The 17,824-nt window shown below is 39.8% G+C and overlaps 1 protein-coding gene across 1 annotated transcript in view; it reads right to left on the bottom strand.

Annotated features, from left to right (window-relative positions):
* CNTN1 (contactin 1) overlaps nucleotides 1-17,824 on the bottom strand; it is a 296,072-nt gene that overhangs the window by 173,059 nt on the left and 105,189 nt on the right. The window contains exon 2 of the mRNA XM_024201075.1: nucleotides 2,413-2,545. Within this exon, the coding sequence (XP_024056843.1) occupies nucleotides 2,413-2,473 (61 nt within the window). The 5' untranslated portion in view covers nucleotides 2,474-2,545. The remainder of the gene's footprint in view (nucleotides 1-2,412; nucleotides 2,546-17,824) is intronic.

The raw sequence follows: 17,824 nt of genomic DNA, 5'->3' as shown, positions 1-17,824 counted from the left end.
ATGTGGGGCACAGGCTCTGGGAGGGAGTTTGGATGCAGGAGGGGGTGCAGGCTCTGGGATGGGGCAGGGGATTGGGTTGCAGGAGGAGGTCAGGGGGTTGGCGCTTACCTCGGGTGGCTCCCGAAAGCGACCGACACACCCCTCTGGCAGTGGTTCCTAGGTGGGGGGCCCACAGGCACCACCCCCACAGCTCCCATTGGCCGCAGTTCCTGGCCAATGGGAGCTGCGGAGTCAGTGTTCAGGGTAGGGACAGCACGTGGAGACCCTTCCCCTGCGGCCCCAGGGACATGCCGGCCACTTCCAGGAACGGCGCAGAGCGAGGGCAGGCAGGAAGCCTGCCTTAGCCCCACTGCACTGCTTTCAAACAAAAAACCTGAACACAAAAACCCAACACTCACTTAGCTACAGGAGCTGCTAATCACGTTGACCAAAATGTTGACGTGGCTAGGGTGAAATGGCATAGGTAACATTACTGACTGGAGCTGACAGCCTTTCTGCAAGAAAAGCCCCAGGTTAAATGAAACCAATGAATGAATTACTCTCTGGCCCATCAATAGCTCTCATGTCTGAACTGAGCAAAAGCCATATAAAAAACCCTGCAATGCATACTACTTTATATTCAAGAATTCTTAATGCCTTGCCAGTCATTTAATTTGTTCTCCAGTGAACTACGACGGGGTAAAACGCACACATCAACTGGAATGATTCCAACAGAGATCAAAAATATACTTGTGTTCCCATGACTAAACCAAATTACACTACTGTAAGCTATGAAGTCCTTTCTGGAAGGACTGTCTTAGAAGCAATGGATTGACATCAGAATGCTGTTCAGCTTTTGTGACTCAGTAACAGTGCTTTGTGATCTACTTCCATAAATAACACGAAGAGGGAAAAACCAAGACAATGTCCAGTATGGGAGGTAATACTGGGCCAGACCATGAACCTCTCCCTCCCATTGGCGAGCTGTTACTCACACATGCAGCCCTATTAACTCAAAAGGAACTGCACATGAGTAACTGTTTGCCAATAGCAGTAAGGGATTCACAGTCTGGCTCAATGTGAGCAGAAAATTTCTCATATTATTTCCACAAGGTACCTGAATTTTTCAAAATCTGCTTCAGCCAGCATTTTATAAGAGACACACATTATGTATTCTGCTTCACAGGGTACGTCTACACTACGAGATTAATTCGAATTTAGATAATTCGAATTTGGGAAACAGATTGTATAAATTCGATTGTGCGCGGCCACACTAAGCACATTAATTCGGTTTTTAACCACATTAATTCGGTGGTGTGCGGCCACACTACCCCATTAATTTTAACCACATTAATTCGGTGGTGTGCGGCCACACTACCCCTAATTCGAATTAACAAAATCGATTTTGGTGCTACTCCGCTCGTCGGGGTGTAGTACAGAAATCGATTTTAAGTGCCCTTTAATTCGAAGTAACTGGCTCCGTTGTGTGGACGGGTTAAGGATTAATTCGGATTAACGCAGCTAAATCCGAATTAAAGTCGTAGTGTAGACCAGGCCTTAGACACCAAAGGCTAAATCACATGGTCCATACATATGCAAAATGTCCCCTGAAAGGAATTTTGCCTACATTGGCTCTATAAAACTGAACTTTATTGTGTCATTATAAAAATGGCATTTGTTTAAGGTGGAATTAATGTTTGAAATGCACATTTAACTGTCTTGATGTCCTTTGTGTTTTGGGTGGTTGGAATAGGTGCTGGTTGTCATAATTCAAACCTGGATCTGAACTTCGTAATTGGCTGCTATAATTACAAAGGACTGAATTTCAGTTTTAAACACTCCCTAATTTTGAAGTGTTAGAAATCTAGAGCCCTAAAATCTGAATTTTTATGGCAAGGGCCCAATTCTAATTAGAGTACAGTTTTACTGCATACAATTTAATTAAAGTCAACATATGCCATATTAACACACTGTTATACAAGATACATAGCAAGATACCACCATATGGCACTGCTGCTGAATGCTGATTATTTTATTTTATTTTTATTAAATGGCATCTGCATTACAGCAGTTCCAATCTTTTTAATCTCTCCTTCCATAGACATCTTTCCATTCTTCTAGTCATTTTGGTCACCTGGCCACAAACAGTTGTTTCTTATACTGATTTTATGTAAAACTTGATAAATCAAGGGGATTTACTAGATCAGACAGACCCAGAAACAAATGTAAGGTCCGGCTCATTTTTTTTTTTTTTTTGGATTAGTGCTTCAGTTATACTGTGAAACTCTTTCTTCCAGTTTCATTATCCACATTTAGTAGCTCACCACATCTGCATAAATAAATTAAATCTGATACAAATACCAGTATTGACCTTGAAATGTGTGGCACTGAAAATAAGTTAATTCATTTAACTAAAATGAGAGGTCGTCTTACCTGCCAGGCAGAAGATGAAACATACTGTAACAAGATGACTGATTAAGAACCACATTTTCATCTTCTATTCAGAGATGATTATTTCAAAAGGAATTCTGCCTTGCAGCCCCAGTGTTCAGAGAACTAAAAATACCTGATAATAAAAAAGGAAACAAAAAGAGTGAATAATTCTGATAAGAGAATGTTCCTGTAGAGACTAGCACTACATTTAAGTCAGCTAAATTTTCCATGTTTAATAGATATATTTGTAAATTAAGGGTACTCTCAAATCTGCTAGACCAAATGTATGTTGACAAATGTATGTACATTTACAGAGCATCTTCCATCTAAGGATCTCAAATCACTTTATAATCATTCATCTGAACTATTCAAAGTCTGGAAGAGTTAATGTAATAGTTTCTGCTTTGGCTCATCTTGCAAAACCAAACCCAGGGTTGGTTTGGATGTGGGTGGTATTTGTATACACACTTTACAGCGTGGAGGTCTTTGAAAAAGGTTTCTGGTTTATAGCTAATGATATAAATCAAGATTCTGTCACCCTTACTCATGCTAAGTAGCACCTTACACTAAAAATAATCCCAGGGATTTCAGTGACATTAACAGAAAAATGACCACGAAATGGTGGCACACAATCTCTTTCAGAATGCATTTATTTTGCTTAGCATGTTGTAGTTGTTAGAGTTCTAATCTGTAGTTCACAAACTTGTGGAAAGACAATCTTAGTTTTTACTCTCTGGTTTACTGGATTTTTTTAAAACCTTGAATAAGTCAATTATTTTATGTGATTTGAGCTATTTTATATTCTGTATGTGGTTGCAGGGCAAAGATTGCAGTGAACCCAGTAATGGATGTACACAGCTTCATTTGGATCCTGCCAGAGTTCAGACATAGTTTTCCAGAATTCTTTGCTTCTATATTTCCTCCTTGTTTAGATTAGAATATTTTGCTAGCTTTTTCTTTTCTGCTGTCTGTTATCTATTTCTTTAGGTAGTGAGTTATGGTGATTGAAGTACGTATTTTGTTTTGTTTAATGGGTTTCTTGCCCTGCGTGTATAAAAGTATCCTTTACATCCTTCACATCTTGTTCACATTTCACTTTTTTTCTGCTCATTGGTTCTGCTGTGTCACTAGTTTCTCTATGACCTGCGGGATAGGGTATGATTTCCAATTCATCACTGAAGGAATATCTGCATATCCTACCCATGAGTGGACACCATCCATTTGGTTTACTCCTGCTCTTAGGTGGGGTGGTGGTTTTTTTTAGCCTTTGTGACTCTATTTCATTATACAAATATGGTACATTTGAATTCCTTTTACTAAAGATTAAAAACTTCACATAGTGCCTTCTAGACCCCTTTTTTTCTTTGGATCCCAATGCATGTTTATATATTGGCTAACACAGGCGTCATGAAACCTCTCTTCTCTCAGTTCCAAAAATGTTTTCTACCAGCTTGCTTTGTCATGCGCTGGTGATTCTGATTATGTCTACTGGCTTGCATAGAGACTATTTAGCCACATTACTCCCACTGAAATCAATGAAAACTAAATACCTTTGAGGATCTGGGCACATGGCTCTGTTGAAATTTTTACTCTACTATTTCTTTTTAAAAACAAATGCCTTTGATCCTACCTGCTTACTCTCTCTCAGTTTCACTTCCTCCTTCACCTCATTTGTCCTAGTGTGCACTTTCATGCGACTTATCTGGGCAATTGATGATTCATTATCAAAACACCTTTCATCAAGTACAGATTTCTAACAGGAAGTAGCCCAGAATGGATGTGAACAGTCAGAAAGGAGAAACAGCAGGCTGATAAATATTTTCAATTCTACTCAAAAATCATGGAGGTTGCTGGGAAAAGAAAACAAAAACACTACAGAGGTAGGATTCTGTAATACCCAGAAATATAGGCCTTTGAACGTTAAATCAGATAGATTTAAAGCTATATTCTGGAACGAATGCCATTTGGATTAATGGGGATTCTGTTGTTTCTGAGATCCCACAGTGTTCTTGTCAGGTCCAGCTCAATGCCACCCTACCTTTGTGTCCCTCTCTAAGGAACTGTAACTCTTTCTCCTCGCCACTAGGGTCTGCTGTTGTAGCTGCTATGAAGGTCTTTTCCTCCTCCCCAGCAGCATCTTATGGCTCCCTGCTTTTTCTCTGCGGAGAGCTAGCCAGGAGGTAGCAACTACCAGGACCAGCTGCCTCACTCATTTACCCACCCATCATCATCATCATCATCATCATAGGCAGCAGCTTCAGACCTTCAAGAGGTAATAGAGAGAGAGACCAGAGAATGCAGAAATGGCACTAGGAGAGAAGAACAGTTGTTATCTTCCCTCTGCACACCCTGCCGAAAGATGAAGAGGGATGCTAGCAGGCCTGGTGGGGGTGCCTCACTTTAGAATCCTTATCTGAACTAATCACGAATGCCAGACCTCTAGGGATCTCCTCCCATTGGTCTTCCATGCAACTTTGCACCCATGCCGATGGTGGGGTTTATAAAAAAAAACCTCTATAAAGCCACGTAATATTCATTCATTGTATGGAAACATGGTATGCAGTGTCCCAATGCAATCTATACAGGGCAGAGAATGACAGATTTGGTGGGTTTGCTCTTTTTCAGTCTGGTAGATGAAATCTTTAGCAGCAGCCTAAAAACTGTTTTAGCTGTCAGAGCCTGTTAATTATGTTATTCAGATTAAAAAACAGCTAAAGTTCAGCAGAATATACATACAACTATAGGGCAGTCCAAGGAACCCTGACTTATTTGAACCCCAAGTAAAAAATTCTTAGTTAGTAAAAATGTATCTGTATATGTACTCTAGGTGAATGTGCTAATCTACGTGGAATACTTTTCCACTAAAAATCTTTCCCTCCTGCCTTTACCATAACACTAAAGCTTCTTTACAGTCCAGCACTACTGTCTGTTTTGCCTGGAATGCATAATTAAAAAGAATTCTCTTTTAGAAAACCAGAAAATATTAACATACAGCATAATCCACTGAACAGTATGGCAATGCAAGAGGACAAGAGCAGGAATTTGAAGTGTTTTAATAGACCCACTACGTCATAGCAACCATCACTGAATTCTAAAACCAGTACCGGGAAGTGGGTTCTCTGCTCCTCTTTCTCCCCTTCCAGGAGAGAGATGCTGCCAGTTATTCAAAACATTTCCAAAGGGCCGAACATTTCCTGACTATGAAGCTAATCATTTTATGAGGTTGTTTATTCATTTCCTATTGCCTGACATGAGTTACATGGATAGTTATTGCAAAATGATGTACATAATTAAATAACAAACAGTAATTCCACTGGGAATAATGTAATTATATGTTACTCATGTTAACGTTACCAGGTCATCACCTAATAACTGTATTTGAATATAATAAAGCAATGGGTTAAAGAGCATTAACAGTAAGACTATGTCATCTATATGAAATTAGAGGTACTATTGCTGATGCAAGGCCCTTCCGTCCTCTCCCTTTGTATTGATCTTTGCGGAAATTATGTTCAATTTTGAAAAGCTCTTCTCTCCCCTACCTCATCAGAAATTAGGGTTAATGGAAGTTGTGGTTGTAAGTCCCCATGCTGTAAATCCCCAAGCATACTCAGCTGTGAGTACAGAAAGACACCCTGCCAAGATATAAAAATCTTCCTTTACTTGCAATTATTTCAGCTGAGCGAGAATGGCATATACACTACGTCTAACCTGATTCATCTTGACTTATGGAAGAGAAGTGAGGCATTCTGATATATTTCTCTGGATCAAGTCAGTAGTACTGCCTGCTATTAAATGAGACAGTGCACAGGTTACTTTTTATAGGACTAGGATAGTATGACTGAGCATGATGTTGCTACCCAGCTGCCCAAGCAGCCGTTTAAACTGATCTAAGACAGCAGCCCTATCAGAAGAGACAGGATTGTGGATGCACTGCTCATGCATCATGTCTATTATTTAATTAAGGATTAAAAGATTCTCTCTCTTGAAGCTCTGCACCTTTTTCCTCTTTGGAGTAAGAGGCATACCGTATCGTAAGTGAAAAGTGTTCCCCATCAAAAGGGCTTGCTTTACTTTCATGTACATGCTGAGAATGACTACGTGGCCAGATAGATTTCTTTTTTCTATATATCATTTACTAGCATGTATTTTTTACAATGACATATAATTCTGGCAAATTAATAAAAGATTTTAAAACACATGCTGAAAACAGCAAATGCTTGCCTGCCTCAGTGTCAGATTTCATCATTATTTAATTATTTAATTCAATGGACCTAATACTAAAGCATTTATTTCCCTTTTGACAATTTTGTTTTTCCCTACATGATCCAGCCACAATTGCAGTCCCCTCACTCTTCTAAATACAGGAGAACTGATCCTTCTGGGCTCCCTGAAGCTCCTGGCACCCTAAAGAGGTGGAGAGAAATTGAGGCACTGGCACTGCTCTCCCCACCATACATACACTAGCCAGAGGAGCTGGCTAGCTGCACACTAGAGTTTATGCTGCACCTTGCACAGTACGGACACTGTAACTCACTAAGGCTCAATGCTTCCCAGAATTGCTCCAGAGTGCTGCAGCTCCTGACAACCCCTCCTCGGGACTGTCAACTGCACACCTTTTAGGGCCTAAGTGGCACAGGACTCTTGTGGCTTTGCACTTTTGAACAAACTCAGTATTTCACATCATTTACCTAGTTATTTGAATATCACACACACACACACAAACACACACAGAGGAAAATAAAGATAACAGACAAGGGAAGGGAGGACTACAGTTAAAACAAAGATCATGTGAGGCAGAAAATAGTGCAAATGAATCTTATACTTTCTGAGCCTTCTCAATTTGAGACCAAGGTAGGGAAAGAACGGGGGAATAGTCAGCATAATGGTGGCAGTCAGCAGCCAAAAAAATGGCATCTGGAAGCAGATCATAAAGATTCTTAGCGCACTGGAAGTGGGATGGTGTTCCAGGAGGGGGAGGTGGGAGGGGCGGGGAAGGAAAAGCATGAAAGTGAGAGGAGGAGGAGAAAAAGGAAGCAACAAAGCAAGAAGTGTGGAACACCAAAATGAGGAGAAGGAGCTTGAACTTTTTAAAGCAGGAGACCAGAAGCCAGTGAAAAGACTGAAGGAGTGGGGGTGGAATAGAGAGAGCAGCAGTGGAGGAAGGTTATTTTATTTGTAGCATGTTGGACAGTCTGGAGAGAGGAAAAGGAAGATTCTGGAAGGCCAGGGAAGGGAAAGCTTCAGTAGCTCCAGTGGAGACAGAGAGGAAGGAACAGATTTTAGTAATGTTACAGGAAGAAGAAACAAGTCTTGATGAGAGCCTGGATGTGAGGAGAGAAGGGAAAGAGAGGGTTGTAAAATAATCCCCAGGTTGTGAGCTGGAGTGATAGAAATAGGGCCGGCTCCAGGCACCAGCTAAAGAAGGTGGTGCTTGGGGCGGCCAATACCAAGGGGCGGCACTCTGGCCGCTATTGGGGCGGCATGTCCGGGTCTTCGGCAGCGGGTCCCTCAGTCCCTCTCGGAGCAAAGGACCTGCTGCCGAATTGCCGCCGAAGAGTGGAGCGGTGCGATCACGCTGCCGTGGCTTTTTTTTTTTTTGCCACTTGGGGCGTCAGAAAACCTGGAGCCGGCCCTGGATAGAAAGGATAGTGGAGTTGTCTGTTTATGCCAGTTTCCATACCAGGACCTATCTGGGACTCCCTCCTGTCTATCTGTCCCGATTCTGCAATATGGGAAAGACAGAGTGGTCAAATTCCTGTGACACCAGTTCATTACTCCCAGGCTGAAAACCCCCGGTCTATGGTGATGGAGTGAGTGGGGAGGGAAGTGTGTTTAGAAGGAGCTGCAGTTTTGCCATATTTAGCCAGCAGAGGTGAATCAAGTCCCTTATTATTACAGTGTACTAGCCTATTACTACAATTATACACATTTATGCTTTGAAAATGGTTAGAGAATGGAGGATCCACCAAGATTACATTATAAATAGATACAATAATCTAGAGAAAATCTTTAGTTCTCCACCTTTTCTCAAAACATGAATATGCATAATTACAACAATTCACTAGCAAATTATCACAGTGGCAAGTTCTAATCAAAGCTTTTTAAGAATGGCATGTTACTTCAACCCAGTGTTTTGTATTTGTTTTTATTTTAGCCTCTTGTGATTTTGGTAAGCATGTAATTGATCATTTTCTAGCTCTGCTTTGAAGAGTTAGCAGTTTTCATTACTTAAACTGACTCACTTTTCATCAATCTTATCAGCTGCTACAGCACCTAGAATTACCAATTACTTTTTTTTAATGTAATGAAACTAATGACGTATATTGCATACTACCTGGCATCTCTCTCTGTCCTCCCTTCATTTGTGGCTTTAGCAATTCTATTGTGCAACTAAATCAACACGTCTTCAAGCACAGCGTTGAGCAATGGGTGGCACTCAAGGTCTATACAGTAGCAAAATAACATTGGCTGGTGCACAGGGATGAAGAACTAAGGCTCAGCTCCTAACCGACTTGCTCTGGGGTGGGACAATACAGAGCACACAGATCCTCTTTGCTCCTGTGCACCAGTCCCACACCCAAGGACTGAGTAGCAAGTGCAGGGGAGCAGGGAAGGTTCTTATTTCCTGAATAGCTGGTAATTCAGTTCACAATCTTGCATTTAATTGTTTAGTATTTAATTGTCTTTATACATCAGTCAGTTGTCAATGATACTATAAAATGTCTCTAATTTAAATGGATTTCCATTTACAGTATGTACACACACGCACTCACTCTTATGGAACTAAAACCCCCAAATGATATTGCTAAGTGAAATTCACTAGGATGGCTCTGTGATACGCTGTACATATGCAGTGATATGACTAATTCTGTAATATTCCGCTAGTGGTTTTACTACAATACAAAAATAGTTGAAATACCTATTGAAATACGGACCACTTTTCTTTTCTAATTATTTTTAGGATAAAGGCAGACTTTTCATTTTTTAAGTAAAGACACAAGATACTTTTGTTTGTGTTTAGTTGGGAAAGGGTGAAGGTGAGGAAGATGGGGTAGAGTTAATGCTACAGCATGACAGATGATGCACTCTTGTTTGTACTTAATTACATGACAATTAAATGAATTGTACAGTGTAACACAGAGCTATCCTAGTAAATTTCACTAAGCAATATCCTTTGGGGGTTTTAGTTCTGTAAATAAATATTTTACACACACACACTTAAATATACCGTGGAATTCCATTTGGACAATAGACATTCTATAGTATCATTGGCATCTGCTTATTGTCTAGAGCAAGAGAAAGGCGTAGGAAAGTGCAGGTCCTCTGCTTAGTGGGGAAGGAGAGCTAATAAGTGATGACATCAAGAAGGCTGAGGTGTTCAATATCTATTTTGCTTCAGTCTCCACCAAAAAAGTTAGTTATGACCAGATGATTAACACAATTATTAACAACAAGGGAAAAGGATCACAAGAGAAAATAGGAAAAGAACAGGTTAAAGAATATTTAGATGTATTCAAGTTGGCAGGGCCTGATGAAATTCATCCTAGGATACTTAAGGAACTAGCTGAAGCAATCTCAGAACCACTAACGATTATTTTTGAGAACTCACAGAGGATGGGTGCTTTCCCAGAGGGCTGGAGAAGGGCAAACCTAGTATCTATCTTTAAAAAGGGAAACAAAGAGGACCAGGGGAATTACAGGCCAGTTATCCTAGCTTCGATACCTGGAAGGATACTGGAACAAATATTAGACAATCAGTTTGTAAGCACCTAGAGGATAATAGGGTTATAAGTTACAGCCAGCATGGATTTGTCAAGAACAAATCATGCCAAACCAACCTAAATTCCTTCTTTGACAGGGTTATTGGATTAATGGATAAGGGAAGCTGTAGACATGATATATCTGGATTTTAGTCAGGCTTTTGAGACAGTCCTACATGATGTTCTCATAAGCAAATTAGGGAATTGTGGTCTAAATTAAATTACTATAAAGTATGTGCACAACTGATTGAAAGACCATACTCAAAGAGTAGTTATTAATCATTACTGTCAAACTGGGAGGACATTTCCCTGAACACAGTATGAACAAACAACAGGAGGCAGTTTCCGTGTTCAGAAATCTAAGCCTGCTTTCCAGTCAGACCTGTGCCACAAGGAGCTCTATCTCTGCTCTCTCACAGCCATGCTACCAATGCTTCTCTCACTATCTACTCACTTCCTGGTCACTTTCTGCTTCTGATACACACAACTCCAGCCATCAATGTCCCAGCCCCTACATTTGCAATCAATGCCCTGTTTTATTCTCCCTGAGTTAGTTCTTGCTCAGGCCTTCCCATATGGCCCAGTGCCTTGGGTGGTGGCTTCTATTGTTTTAGCAATCTTACTCAATAAAGGTGCTTAATTGCTTTTTTCATTTAGCTTGAATGAAAGGAGGCCCATGACCTTCCATCCTGACTGTGATTGCCAATAGGTCACAGATGCATTTTCTGGCAGCCAGCATCACTCTCCAGCACAATATGTAATAGTACAACAAACAGCAACTAGTTGAAATGAACAGTTTGCGAACAACTTAAAATCTGGAAATTATCTAAATTCTTTGGCAATTTTAAATTCAGAGAAAATCAGGATCAGTTCATAAATGCCGTGCTAACCCCCAAAAGGTCTAAATGCATAATATTAATAACTAACTAGCAAACACAGTGGCCTGTGTGCTTCAACAGCGGTTTTGTCGGAATATGGGAATTTTGACTTAGTAAATATTTCAACATTTTGTCCACTGGAATTGCATGTATCCAGCACCTCAAGATTTAGCTCAGCAAAACTAATTGTGCACCAACATATCTCCCTTATTCTCATTCAGCAATAACTCTTTAAAAAAGTAGGGATTTGGCAGTAAGTCGTTTTTGATATTTCAATTCTCTTTAATCAGTACAGTAGTTTTGTGGAGATTCTGCAGCCCAGTGTACACTTCCCATTAATCTATAGATTGATATTAACATATTCCCAGAGTGCAACAAGGTAGGTCCTGTTTTCCAAGCAAGTACAATTTACTTGTTTACTGGTTCTCACCCTCTTTCCTTATGTAACTCTCTAGTGGCACCTGCAATGGCATCTTAAGTAGAATCAGCACTGTAGCATGATGATGACACCACATCATATGCTGCCTCAGAATTACCTTTTTTTTCTCTCCCTCTCTCTCACCTTCTCTGGAAATTGCAATTTCTCTCCCTGGAGTAACCACAGAAAAGATTAATCCCTTCTTTACTCATGCTCACAGCCAAGTACTTGTAAGCAATAGGTTCTACGGCTTAAAAGTCTTTGTATTGAGAAACAGAAACACATTCTATTGTATTTTGTTGTAAATTATAATGATTGACACTGTATAATCAAAATGTAACTCTGCTGGTTTTGGAGGTCCAGTTTCCACTACAGTTTCTTTAAACATGCCACTTTCTCTAACAGGAAAATATATACTAGTCTCTGACGTTTTACCTTCATGTTTCCGTTATGGTTAGCATGTCAAAGAACACAGACCTCTAGCAATAGCAGCCTTTTCTGTCAATTTCCTTGGGTTTTTTTTTTTTTTTCTTTTCTTTTTGACTTTTTTTTTTTTTTTGTCAATTTCTTTGGGTTTTTTTTTTTTTTGCTTTTCTGTTAAGCTTCTTATATAATTAAATGAAGTATTATGGGATTTTCTTTGCCTTGTCTGGTATCTAATAGAAAAGTTAAAATAGAAGTATGATTTTCCATTTTGACTTTTTGTAATCCCCTCCTTTCCCAGATATGTTAACTGACCAGTAAGAGGTCTTCTTTTTCTTAATTGCATTGTGAGCCTCCTTGCGTATTGACATTAGTCTATTCCTCCCCCCTCCCATTGCTTTTTATGGCATCGCATCTTTCTTATTACTACAATTAATTATTGCACTGTGATAAAGAGTCAGTTAGTATTTCAATTATAAACTCTTATTTTTGCACAAGAAAGGTTAATATGCTGGGCAATTCATAATGCATGATATGTACAAGATATTGACCTAAATGTTAATTGTTAAAAGAGTGACATCATTTTTTCTTGAATCATGGAGCTGCAAAAAAGAATGCTCTTACAGGCTTTCAGATAATGAAAAGTGTTTCTTAGATGTACTTAAACACTGTGTTTAATCATCACTGTGGGAGCAAGTGGGCTGAAAACCAGTCCTCTAAGTCCTCTATTCACATGGGTTGCTCTATCAACAACAGGCTGTTTTTTCTTCTTTGGGTAATAAATAACACCAAGATCACACACTTCCCAGTAGTTAACATATATACTTACATGCCCTAAAGTCCTCTTTAGCGAATATTCTGTTTGTCTGTCTCTTAGTTAACAGTTTTAACAAACAACTGAAAAGATCAAATAGTCTTTTTGTCAAACATTACAAAAATCCTTACCAGGCAAAAGAGCATATTGCGGCATTTTCTTTCGCGAACATATATACAATTTCATGTCAAGTAATTTCCATTTTTCTCTCCCCTCCTTTAGCATTAACATAAACATTACAGCACCCAGCAACAACAAAGTCTAAGTCATTTCACTCTGGTTCTAAGACACTCAAATTTCACTCAGAACATAGATTCCAAACTCCAAAATATTTAAGACTCAAATTAATAAAGAAAACAAGAACATGGAAGGGAAAAAGAAAATAAAAAACAAAAAGAAATACTCACTTTTAAAAATTGGACATTTTTTCAATACAGGTAATCATTTATTTTTTCTTCACACTATCTGTTTACAAACTGCAAACAGATTAACTTTCCCAGGAAATTTGAGTTATGTCTCATCACTCTTGGTTACTACTGTCTACACTTGGACGTCTGACTCAATTATTGTTTCAAAAAAGAAATCAGCACAACATTGTTTTGGTGGATTTATTTTGGGTTTTTTTCATATAATCATTTGACCTAAAAAATTAAGTAGACTCATAGACTTTAAGGTCAGAAGGGACCATCATGATCATCTAGTCTGAAAGTATAGTATAAAAGTTCCATTTCTGAGAAATATTAAAACAAAGATTTGTAAGCTTAAATTAGATATGAATGAGTTTCTTTCCAACACCGAACGTTTATTTTCTGTCTGCTTTCACCTTCCTCAAGTTTAGTAACATGTACCGGTTGAAATAGAGACTTGGGAACTATTCAGATAAATTAGATGATTTGCAATATATAAAGTAAGTAAATATTTTTAAAACATTTCCAAAATGAAGTGTTTTAAGTAAGTTCATACTAGATTTACTTCTACCTATGAAAAGTTAGCTATTTATTCTTATAGTCTCAGAACCAGGACATGCCATAACACTTTTTTTATTGTACATCTGAAGACAAGCTCAGTGGGGGATTTCATTTTCGAACTGCACGTTTCCTAGCAACTCTCTTTAAACCAGAGTGGCTTTTTTTACATCAATCACTCGCATCTGTTGAGAATGAGAATGAAAGAAACATCTCTTTCATCCCGTGAATAAACAATACGAATTAGACTAGCAGGCAGCTGCAAACAGGAGAAAAAAGGAAAAAATCAATTCAATGTTTACTAGAATTCTCTAGTTGATTTTGGAGTAATATGTTATTTGTGCCTTTCAGTTTTAAAGTTTAAGAAACAAATTCACATTTCCAAGTAGCTGTTTTTAAGATACATGCTAATTTTTAAGGATTTGAGTTGTCATGAGGTGGAATACTGAAAATAATCAGACTGTTTAAAATATTTTGAATTCTGATATGATGGAAATAATCTCTATATATACAGTATTGAAGATTAATATTCACGTATGCTTAATCATTAATTAGACTTTGTTGTACTCTGAACATTTAAAGTTAAGTTATATTCATTTACCTAGGTTTCAGAAGATTAGCAATATTACCAAAACAATCTTTTTCTATAGCTTTCTAATTTACAATAAATTAGGAAGTTTTTAGCATTTGTATTTTGCTAGGTATAAATGAATAAATGTCATGCATATGTTGCACATTAGCTGTAACTTAACCTCTGGGCCACATAAAATAAATAGAAATATCTCATAATGCTCAGTCAACCAAGAGATGCATTGTTGTGAGGAAAGCTATGCTATTAGAACAGCCATTGGGTCAAATGCAGAGAAAAAACCTTTCAAATATTAGATTAGAAATCAAATCATGCCATTTTAACAACAACAAAAATATTGGATTTCTTGATTGCACTGAAGTACTCTCTGTAACATATTTTGCAAACAAGGCAAAAGTCTTGCTCCTAATAACAACATATTTTTGCAGATATTAGGTCAGTTAAATTCTTGAACTGCTGTTTCACCACATGTGAGCCTCTGGAAAAACAGGTTATGGCAGAGGTTCTCACGCTGTGGTCCGTCCACGAGCTCCATTCAGGTGGTCTGCGGATAGTTCCCTCTAAGGTGCGTGCCTGGGCGGCCGCACACAAGAAAATGAAGGGCCACCCACCTAATTAGTGGAGCCGTGCAGGCGTGGCTCCACTAATTAGGTGCCTGGACCCTGGAGAAGACGCACATGTGAGGTGGTGGCCTTGGGGGGGAGGGGAGATTAAAGGTAGGTGAGAGGGGGCAGTGGTGTGAGAAGAGGGGGTGGGAGGAATTTGGGATGTGCAGGGCTGCAGTGGCCAGAGAAAGAGGCGACTTTCCCCAACTCCAGGGCTGCAGCTGCCAGGGAGAGATGGCCCTCCTTCCCCAGCTCTGTGGCTGCTGTGGTGGGGGAGATACCCCCGTCATTCCCAGCCCCAGCTCGGGGGCTGCCGCGGCGGGGGAGAGAGGGCACATCCATCTCATTAGCAAGGTAAGACTACTGATATTAAAATATGAGTTCTGTGCTTTTATTTGTAGAACAAAAAAATATTATTAAGGTTTTTTTATATAGCTAACGGTACAAACAACATTTGGAAAGATCATTAAGTGGTCTGCCAAAACCCTCAGCAATTTTCAAGTGGTCTGCGGAAAAAAAAAGTTTGAGAACCACTGGTCTAAATGAAAGCAAGAGAAGGATATACAGTGGTTGCCACAGTTATCAGACAGTGGAACCTTAAAGTACCAGTTTCCCCAACGCTTATTGGTAGTAAGCATGAGGCAATAGTCGTTTTTTTGGATTTTTTTCCTTTTAGTGGGAACTGATGTAGTGCCGAATGAGATCAACAGAAAGAATCTAATTTACATCAATGGGTGTTGTCAGGCCCTTGATTATTGTACAAAACATCAGGCAGCCCTGGTAGTATCAATCAATCAATCAATGATACACAAATACCTTAAGGTTGCAAAGTCAGCACTCAAGAGTCAGGAAATGCCAATATTAAGGTTGCTCATACAATCTGAATGTGGCCCCCTTGTGAGTATACATTATAATATAGCTTTTAAATACCGTATGTGATCACATACGGTGTCCCTTCTGCTTCCTCCTCCTCATTGCCTGGGTCTAACAGGAAGATCATTGAGAGCACAGGATAAACAGCACCCAAATCCAGGGCCAGGCACCACAGCCATCCACGGCAGCGGGGAGCAGTGATTGGAAGGAAAGTCCTGCTCAGTACCTGCATCCCTTGGCTGCAGTATGCTCTGTGCAGAAAGAATCTTCAGAGAATTTACCTGCCACACTCTAACAGGTCTCTACTGATCATGTGTGAGCTAACATTTTTCAAAGGGGTATAACTTTGCCAAATGTTGCCGCTCCCCCCCCCCCCCCCCGAAACAGTAAAACACACATTCCAGACATAAAGGCAACTCTCCGACCAACTTCCAAATCCCTGCTCCAAAGCCTGGAGGCTCTAGAATTTCTCAATGAAACTGCTGTAAGAATTTTAACAAAAATCAATGCAACAAATTTTCTCCTAACCTCATTCTATGAAATGGCTAACCAATTTTTCTGAAACTTTCAAAAAAATATTCAGCCTGAGGCAGACACATAGCATGGAAAATTTCAGTTCAAATAGTAAAAGTTTGACAGTTATAAGTAACTGAAAAGAGAGTCTTATAATAGGAAGTGTTAGTCAACCTTAACTACAATATTCTCTGTGCCCCCTTAACCTCCACATCTGCTCCCCCCCAGGCTGCCACATCCTAGCCAAATAATTTATTATGCATACAATGCAATGCCCTCAGTAACTCCCAGTAATCAATTGTGCAGACTCCAAAAAAGTGGGCCACCCTGACACTGGGGATCATCATTCTCCCGCCCATTGTAGTTACCGCATAGGCCACATGTCTAGCTCTGGTAATTCCCAGTAACTCCGAATAATTAGTGACACAGAATCAATAAATACAGATCATCAGGGTTTACAATGAAAACCTAGCAGAGGGTTCCAGTGGTAGAAAGTCCAATAGGACACAAAGCTATGGCCATTCAAGGTGGCCACACTTCTCTTGTGCGAAGAAAGGGAATATGCAGCCAAGTCAGCCCCAAATATGTATATGTGGATCACAGAGTTGTCAAGGCCATGCCAGCTGGGAGAATTAGTGAGCTAATTCAGAGTCTCCCTCAGTAGGTCCTGCATGCAGAGCTCATTTGGAGCTCCCAGCATGGGTTAAAGTAGCTTCATCCCAGGAGGAGTGTTATCAGGGAACACTACCTGCCTTCCACCACTCTGGTCCATCTAAAACATGGTTGCTGAAGTTATTTTCATTTCCAGGGATTCAGATCATGTCACCCACACTCACATACATAGATTCTTCTTTGTCTACCACATCAAGTTTAAATGTTTTGTCCTCATTTTCAATTCCCTTCCCAACTCTGCTGTGCCCTATATCTTTCATCTAGTCATTTATCACCAAAACCCCATGTCTCTGCTTCCCAGAACTCCTCTTTCTCCCTTTATGATTTTTTTAGGTTATAAAAATTCCCAAAACAGGAAATATCATTTTGTGACTTCTACAATCATAGAATCATAGGATTGGAAGGGACTTCGAGAGGTCATCTAGTCCAGTCCCCTGCACTCATGGCAGGACTAAGTATTATCTCGACCATTCCTGACAGGTGTTTTTCTAACCTGCTCTTAAAAATCTCCAATGATGGAGATACCACAACCTTCCTAGGCAATTTATTTCAGTGCTTAACCACCCTGACAGTTAGGAAGTTTTTCCTAATGTCCAACCTAAACCTCCCTTGCTGCAATTTAAGCCCATTGTTTCTTGTCCTATCCTCAGAGGTTAAGAACAAAAATTTTCCTCCCTCCTCCTTGTAGCAATCTTTTATTACTCCTGACAGAATTCTGCGCCCCTGTGGGGGTGCAGAATTCATATGACCCACATTTTTCTGTGCCCCCGGTGCAGAAAATCACACAAAAAAATCCACCTGGGGACATGTGCCCTTTCCCTGGCAGCAGAGGCAACACATCTGTTCCAGCATGCCTGGAGCAGCCTCAGAGATGGGGGAGAGGCTGGTGGTGCGTGCCT

This window comes from Terrapene carolina, unplaced genomic scaffold, assembly GCF_002925995.2.
Source record: "Terrapene carolina triunguis isolate 2854851 unplaced genomic scaffold, T_m_triunguis-2.0 Scaffold68, whole genome shotgun sequence".
Taxonomy (NCBI): Eukaryota; Metazoa; Chordata; order Testudines; family Emydidae; genus Terrapene; species Terrapene triunguis.
The sequence above is the reverse complement of the archived record's forward strand: the minus strand, read 5'-3'. Positions and strand labels throughout refer to the sequence as shown.